This window comes from Agrilus planipennis, unplaced genomic scaffold, assembly GCF_000699045.2.
Source record: "Agrilus planipennis isolate EAB-ADULT unplaced genomic scaffold, Apla_2.0 scaffold21, whole genome shotgun sequence".
NCBI classification, from domain to species: Eukaryota; Metazoa; Arthropoda; class Insecta; order Coleoptera; family Buprestidae; genus Agrilus; species Agrilus planipennis.
This window is the reverse complement of record NW_020439030.1, coordinates 625,161-633,954: the sequence shown is the minus strand read 5'-3', so window position 1 is coordinate 633,954 and position 8,794 is coordinate 625,161. Positions and strand designations below refer to the sequence as shown.

The 8,794-nt window shown below is 33.4% G+C and overlaps 2 protein-coding genes across 3 annotated transcripts in view; one reads left to right on the top strand and one right to left on the bottom strand.

Moving 5' to 3' along the window:
• Window positions 1-8,794, top strand: part of LOC108740431 (calexcitin-2) — a 133,503-nt gene that overhangs the window by 47,868 nt on the left and 76,841 nt on the right. The gene's annotated exons all lie outside the window — the stretch shown is intronic.
• Window positions 2,369-4,617, bottom strand: LOC108740887 (leucine carboxyl methyltransferase 1). 2 transcript variants are annotated; one of them, XM_018475400.1, is made up of 2 exons: window positions 4,251-4,617; window positions 2,369-4,107 (listed from the first exon to the last, which is right to left on the bottom strand). In XM_018475400.1, the coding sequence occupies exon 2, from the start codon at window positions 4,087-4,089 to the stop codon at window positions 3,154-3,156; it is 936 nt and encodes a 311-aa protein (XP_018330902.1). In that variant the 5' UTR covers window positions 4,090-4,107; window positions 4,251-4,617; the 3' UTR covers window positions 2,369-3,153. The 2 variants fall into 2 exon arrangements, with proteins under 2 accessions (XP_018330902.1, XP_018330909.1); XM_018475407.1 differs by having other exon boundaries at window positions 4,349-4,617.

Here is an 8,794-nt window from a genome sequence, read left to right as displayed (position 1 = left end):
TTTATGGATTTCGCTGCTACGTATTTGTAGCTTTTGATTTGATGGGTTAACATCATGTAAAATTTGTAATAAAAAATTACCAAAATTGTAATTTATCGATCCGGGGAATATCATCTACATACATATATAGTCCTTTTTCTAAGTTCATATGACTATTTAAATGCTATTAAGATACAAACGACGCTTAAAGAAAATCTGCCTGTCTGTATGGGCTGAACTGATTTCTATGAAATTTTACAGATATGACTTGGAGCTTTCTAGTTTTCTCTATCTCTCTACTTTTTTGAATTGTTTATTATTGGTTTCAATAACTGTATTTATTATAAACAATTCGAAGTAGTTTAAAGTCGCTGGCCACAAGCTAGTTATTAATCAGTTTATAAAACATTTATTTAATTGTCCTCGCGCTTTCACCAAATTCTATAAATCCTTTTTTATTATTTTCATCATTGTCAACATAAGGTCGTCAGTGCCAAGACTGGATGGACACGCATCTCCATTCTTTCCTATCCTGGGTTAATTTAGGTGTACATCTACTCCTATTAACTCCTGTTTCTAATATGTCTCTAATTCTCGTATTTCTTATCAACTTCCATATAGTCCTCTGTTCTCCTACTCTTTCTAATACCTCTTCATTTCTAACCTTCTCTATCTACGGTATCCTTATCATTCCCTTGTAAGACCACATTACGAAGCTGCTAACCTTTTTTCCTCGCCGCGCTCATAGTCCACGTTTCGCACCCGTACAGAGACGTGCTCCAGACATATACCTTTAACAATTTTTTTCGAATTTCTAAATTAACTCTTCGAGAGCATAGGCATGACTTCTTTGTTAAATCTCCGTTGTATATGTCTACTTGCTCCTTCCATCCTGAGTTATCTGACTTATTTAGTCCAAAATTTAGCCTAGCTCTTGATCAGCTCCTCTTAACTCCTGTTTCTTGTTCTAATATATCTCTAACTAACTCTTCATGTTTGAGAAGATGTCCCACCAACCGGTCTTGTCTATTTCTCATCGACATTCATAACGCATTCTGTTTTCCTATTACTCCTTCCTAATACCTCCTCATTATCCATGACATTTTTAACATTCTTCCACTTCTTATATAGGTACCTGTATTTTATTCCAAGTTACATTCTATTTAATTAATGAGACCTGTAGTAATTATTACTGTTATTCGTGGGTATTTCGTTCTGGTTTTATTACCTTTTATTAGGTCGATAAACAATTTGATACCTTGTGATTAATTTAGATAATTTAGAGCAGACGGTAATGAGAACTAAACCAGAATTGTACGGACGACTTACGAATGTCGGAAGTCCGCACTTATTAGACAAATCAGCATGATTAATATACCGTATATATCATCGGTAAGACATAAGGTGATTTATATTGCCCACTCTGTTAACTAAATATACAGGGTGGTCATTTTTTTACTATATCCTTCTACCAGTTTATGTGAGTAAGATTGCCCATAAAATTAATTAGGAAGTGTTACATACCTATAGTGTGTAAAAAAGAAAGAACAATTTTCTGAAAATTACAAAAAACTGTTTTGAAATTTTGTTTGTTTTATTTTCCGAAGGTTATTCAAATATATTATTACGTATTAATAGTTAGTGGAGTTGTAGATTTATGTAAAATGTGAAAAAAGTACATACGAGTAAAACAGTTGATTGTAATTTTTTAATCTCTGATAATTTTACGCGGATTTAAATAATTTGATAATTACTGGATTGGATTAGATTAGAGATAATCACGGTGCAATTAGGGTCATGATAACGATGCATTATACTTTTCATGTGTTTTAATTCCAAGTTAAACAAATAGATTAATTTAGTTTATTACAACAGAGAATTGCAATTTCTCGACTTTTGAGGAGTACAATTTAAATTTCAATTGCAATTATTGCAAATGACAAAGGCAAGATGAAGATTATTACTTTTTTTCCGTTTTGGTCTTCAAAGGAAGTTCGTTTAAGATTTTGTTACTAATACCGAATTGCGACGGTGTCGTTATCTATTGGCATTTGCTGCTAACTACAGTACTTCAAATGTTAGACTAGGGCCTTATTAAGGTATCTACCTATCAAACTAAATAGACCACGTAACTTATATGTACATATATGCGAAAAGCGCATAAGTTAAATTGAATAAACATTTACTAAATTACATTTTGATTTGCTTTTCTCTAAATAAACGGTTTAAAAATGTATTTTTTTTTGATGAATTGGATGTAAACAAAATTAAGTGGAAACTTAAACGTTTCAATAATTAATTATAAAAGATTTATCAGTACTTACCTGTTCTTCTAACAGTTTCCGAATAGACTTACTCGTATTATTAAGAAGGAAAAAAGAAAGGAAAATTTCCATCAAATATATGTAATTTTTATTTAATCATTAGCGGGCATATATTAGTTGGCGATCTTGTTAAAATACACATTACATTATCTGTTTTTCATTCAGTACAATACGGTAATTAATATGCAGTAGAAAGCTCTTTGATTTATCACAATTTCGAGAAAAATAATAACAATACATACAAGTAAGTACCGAGTCAGGTAGCTCATTTCATATAATATTGTACGTTGTATATTGTAAGAAGGTACATTTTCTTTTTGTATTATGAATGCAATTTAAAGAATTATATACTACATCAAATTTATACTGTAACAGTTCGACATACATATCACATTTAACAATATTCAATATTAATAAAAAAAGAGTAAGGCCAAGCAGCACCGCCAAATTTTAATTTGTTTTAAACGACTTTTTAATTAAGGTGTGATAGCTTAATTATTGTTCTTTAAATTCTTTTTCCGTATGTAAAATTGCTCGAGTTGTACTTTCAGCAAAAATAAATTGAAAAGCTTTTGCGCTTTTTTAACAATTAATATTTTGTTATTGCTACAAGATAGACTGGGGCAATTTTATATCCAGATAGGACGTATAAAGGGCAATATTATATAAGCTATCATACGTTAATTAAATAGTCTATTAAAAGAACAATTCGCGGCGCTTACTTTGCGTTGCTTAAAAAAAAGCATATAAAATTCGTCAAACTGTTTAAGACAAAACACAAACATAAAAACAAAAATCATATCACTATTTTAGCCAATAACAATCTGCTGCTCTCTATCATCAATGCTTCTCAACTACCATTAAAGTCTATATCTGAAAATTCCGAACCTATCCAACTGATGCAGATGCAGTAGTGCTGAAAAAGTTGCACAAGCAATTCTTGTTCGTCTAGGAATTCGATTTTCTCTATCCTCTGTCTTTCTGCACTTGGCAAGGCATAATAAACTTTCACCATATCCCATGCCTTTGAACCAGCCCAATTATTACTTATAAACCGACTCTGCTGAGCTTCAAGATTTCTACAGGCATTAACTCCTGACAGGGCGCAACCCCTAGCCTTTAAGTTTCCCAACATTACATCACCAAATGTATCATTAATGTTGCACATTTCATAGCAAATGAAGAATGCACTTTGAAAATTTGACGACAACCAAGATAGAAGGCAGTTAACTCCATCTGATTCCATATAGACGAGTACACATTCAGAAAGAAATAATGTGGGATACATAAAATTAATCTCTGCTTGTTGAAGTTTCACTTCAAGTTCGTTTACATGTCTTAAATCAGCCCCAAGTAAGTGATATGTTCCTGCATGTAAATCCGTTGCACTCAACTTAACTTCCCCATCTTTTTCATATACTTTTTCCAGTAACTGCTTATTACGTTTAATTAAATAACACTTTTTCGCTGTTACAGTGGGAAAATCGATTTCAACAAACTTATTTACTTGAACACCATCATCTTTTAACCTCCAAAATAGTGTATCAAAACCACAGCCTAAATTGACTATTTGTGCTTTCGGTCCCGCACGTTTTAAAAATTTGTGTACTAGAATTTCCACCCCCTTAACTCGTGCATAATAGCCTCTGTTTATCTCTGGAGCCTTTCGTTGAGTTTGTTTGACTAAAAGGTGGATGTAATTATCTTGCCAATAACCTAATTGAACAGCACTTCTTTTGCATTCACTGGCATCGTCGTTGGTTGCTATTATAGGATCATCATCCATTACGGAGGCAGTTGCAGTCTGAAAATAAAAATAAAATACAATTAGCAATGCTTGCACTTTGAGGTTATGGAGGGCTTCTAGTATTGATTTTGTTTTCTTTTTATGAATATAAGGCTGGTAATAATTTATGACTAAGCTAAAAAGTCGTGAATGTGATTTACCTGATTCGTTTAATGTGAATTGTCTTTATTGGCAACTGACAATAACCTACTCATAAGCAAAAATAAAAACAGTCTCCCGGTTTAGTTTACTCACGTACACAATCGTACACAATACAGTATTACACACTGCGCTACTTCCGAGACCCGATGTTTAGAGGGCACACAGTGCAGCAACGCTCGTCGGTACGCAGACTCTTGTTAGTCGAGACTCCAAATAATTTAGGATAATCGATAACTTGGCGCAGAATTCAAAATTTTGTAATACCCCTACAAAAATTTCGTAACATACTTTTGATTATATTTTTTACTATATTTTTCAAAATATAAACTTCATTCGACTTTTAAATTTACAGTTTCATTTTTTTTAAAGTAGGCATTTGTTAATAATATAAATAACTAAACAAACATTTAAACTGTAATTGTAAAAAGACGAGTGCCTAACAAACACGACTACTAGTAAATTTATATGTTTCTAAACAATTAAAATTAGTTACAATTAAAATTAGTTCTTAATCAACCTCCTCATAACTCGCTAAAATATTTAGTGTTATTTATTAAAAAGCTTAATTTCGACTATCATAAAAACTGAATTGTTTAAATAAATGATTAATGGTTTAACACGTCATTCGCATTTATTGTTTAATATTTTCAGCTACGCTTATATTAACTTTTTGCATAATGTTATCGTCATAAACCGGGTTTTTTTGTATGTACTTAGTCATTAAAATTTAATTTTGCTAATCAAGCTTTTATTATGACGGTGTTGATGATATCTATCATTTTGCTTTGCCAAAACAGCTCAAAATTAATATTAGAAGAATCGAGAAAAATACAGAAAGTGACGGTTGTTTGCGACGTGTAATTAATCTTTGGAAAAATCTTTCTTGACAGGAAACCAATATAGAAGGTTTAAGGGATGCTACAATAAATGGACACCGATACCCTTATATGCCTTACATAATTTATAAACAGGTGATGCAATTGAAAACGAAAGCGAAAACATCTGCTCTTTGCTAATGGATTTTTATTGTTATTGAGAAAGAAATCTTTTGTAGAAAATTTTTGGAGTCTGTCTGTTTGAAAATCAAATGAAAACTATTGAACGTATCTTGATAAAATTTCGTTAATGTATTTAATGTATATGTATATATCGAAACATTTAGAATAATTAGCTTATAACTTCCCACCCGTCAAAGAATTTAGACTAGAATTTTTAACTAGAATTGTACACAAGAGGATGGAAAAATGGGCGGAAGAACTATTAGGGGAAGATCAATTTGGGTTTAGGAGAAATAGAGGAACGCGGAAGACCACTTTAGCTTTACGGGTAACAATAGAAAAAACGATAGAAGAAAGAAGGAGTGCGTAAATAGGATTTGTAGATTTAGAAAAGCTTTTGACAATGTTAAATGGGACAAGATGTTAAATATACTTAAAAATATAGGGATGAATTACAAGGGTAGAAGAGTGATACTTAGTTTGTATAAACAGCAACAGGCAGTTATAGAGCTAGGGTTGCAACGTAGAGAAGTAAATATTAGGAAGGGAGTCAGACAGGGATGCACACTGTCACTGCTACATTTTAATCTATACATCGAAGACGCCATCAACATCATTAAAGATAGTACAACTATAGGGATAGATACACAGGGGCAAAAGATTAGTGTGGTTAGATTTGCGTATGATATAGCAGTATTAGCATCTAGAAAGGAGGAGATAGAGATAGCGTTAAAAAATTGAAGCGATATTGACAAAACAGTACCGCATAAGAATAAATAAATGTACAACAAAAGTACTGGTATCCAAGGGAAGAAAAAGTAGGGAAAAAGCGAATATAAATATAGGAGACAAAAGATTAGAAGAAGTGACCAATTTTAGGTATCTAGAAAGTCAAATAAGTTAGGACGGAATGAGTAATAAGGATATAAAGCAGAGGATAGCGCAGGGTCGAGTCGCCTTCAATAAAAANTAAATAAATAAATGAATTAGAATGCTTTGTGTGATTAGACTAGTCTATACGCATATAAAAATGGTAATAAATAAACAAACAAAACAACCCAGGATAACAGGAATGGACCAATGAACAATTGTATCCAATTTATTGTATCTTAATGTGAGACCATTTGTCCTATCCTCTCAACTGGGATCTAGGGATCTTTCTTTCACAAAAGTTGCGGTTCTCCTATAAAATGAACTGTTGGGATCATTACTGGTTCGGTCATAAAAAATAAGCAGTTGTTACTGTTAATAACGGAATGATTACATTTCGCAGAATTTTCTATATTTTTACTAGGATGAGAAACGATACATCTCGCGGGACCCCCGTGACCCTTCAACGGAATACCATTTGGCAACGACTGGTTTATTGTGATATAAACATCTTACTTTATGGATTAATAATGCATCTTCTTAAGTCGGAGTTTCTCTCCATTTTCGCAGTCACAGAAATAAGCATTTTCTTTCCCTGGTAAATAATAAAAATTGTATGAAATAGAATGACCACACAAAAAATTTGATTGAAATTTCACTCTTTTCTTGCTTCAGCTTTTTCTACAATTTCTCCTTGTGAAGCGAATATTCTTTGGTTGTGGTATTTGGTTTTAATGTTTATTTTTTGATGAAAAGAACTGTAAGAAAAATTGTTTCAAACTCGTTACATTTTACGTGGTTGGAAAAATAATATTTTCCCATTAGTTTTCTCAGCTGTGCACAGTTTACTCGATCATTTTAAGAAACATTTTTGCTTGTCCTGCGGGAAACGTGTTATCTGGAAACTAACGAAGTCAGAAATGTCGATTCCATTTTCTGTAGTAGCTGTCAGTGGCAGTGATTTACAGCGACAAACGACAACAAAAATTCATCTATTCCAGTCATTTTAAACTAGGTACCTGTGGGACCCCATACAAAGTACAAAGGTCAAATACTTAAACCGACGTTATAATAGGTCAATTGAAAAGTCCCCGGCCTGACACCTAGATAGTGGCACCAGAACTAAATCCATATGATTTTCAGTTAGTCCGATCCTTCAAAAGACGCGTCTATAAATTTGACGGCTGTCGGATCATTAGTTTGTGAATTATAGCATTTTTAGTGAAGCAACTTTTGTTATTGTGAAAAAAATGGATAAAAAGGAATTTCGCGTGTTGATAAAATATTGCTTTTTGAAGGGAAAAAATACAGTTGAAGCAAAAACTTGGCTTGATAACGAATTTCCGGACACTGCCCCAGGAAAATCAACCATCAAGGATTGGTATGCTAAGTTTAGACGTGGTGAAATGAGCACCGAAGACGGTGAACGCAGTGGACGCCCAAAAGAGGCTGTTACGGACGAAAACATTAAAAAAATCCACAAAATGATTTTGAATGACCGTAAATTGAAATTGAATGAAATAGCAGACACTCTACAGATATCAACGGAACGTATACATCACATCATTCACGAATATTTGGGTATGAGAAAGCTCTGTGCAAAGTGGGTGCCGCGCGAGCTCACTTTTGACCAAAAACAACGACGAGTTGATGATTCAGAGCAGTGTTTGAAGATGATCACGCGTAATAAACCCGAGTTTTTGCGTCGATATGTGACAATGGATGAAACATGGCTCCATCATTTCACTCCGAAGTCCAATCGACAGTCATCGGAGTGGACTGCACACGATGAACCCGCTCCAAAGCGTGCAAAAACGCAACAGTCGGCTGGCAAGGTTATGGCGTCTGTATTTTGGGATGCGCGTGGAATAATTTTCATTGACTACCTTGAAAAAGGAAGGACCATCAACAGCGACTATTACATAGCGTTATTGGACCGTTTGAAGGACGAAATCGCCGAGAAACGACCGCATTTGCAGAAAAAGAAAGTCCTGCTTCACCAAGACAATGCACCGTCTCACAAGTCAGTGAAAACGATGGCAAAAATTCATGAATTGGGCTTCGAATTGCTTCCGCATCCACCGTATTCTCCAGATCTGGCCCCCAGCGACTACTTCCTGTTCTCAGATCTCAAAAGAATGCTCGTTGGGAAAAAATTTTCGTCGAATGAAGAGGTGATCGCCGAAACTGAGGCCTATTTTGAAGCAAAGGACAAATCGTACTACAAAAATGGTATCGAAAAGTTGGAGGATCGCTATAATCAGTGTATCACCCTTGAAGGGAATTATGTTGAATAAAAAAAAAACGAATTTTGCAAAAAAAAATGTGTTTTACTATTTTAGGCCGGGGACTTTTCAATTGACCTGTTACGTTCGGGAAAAGTCAGAGTTCGTTAAAAAGTATTTTAATTTTAAAACAAGGAATTGTTTCATGTTTTTCCATCAAAAGGTCTTTTTGCAAAGTTTTATTGATAACACAGGTCAACACGAATTTTGTCTTTGAAAAGAGGGTATGCAATTTGGATAGATTTATCGATAGTTGGACGAAAACAAAAATATATGGCCTGAAAAAGTTTGCTTTTGAATCCAGGGCAGAGTTAATTAATATTTTAGAAAATCTATGGTTTAAATTTTTATTTATCGATAAATTGAAACAAATATATTTTTATATAAAAA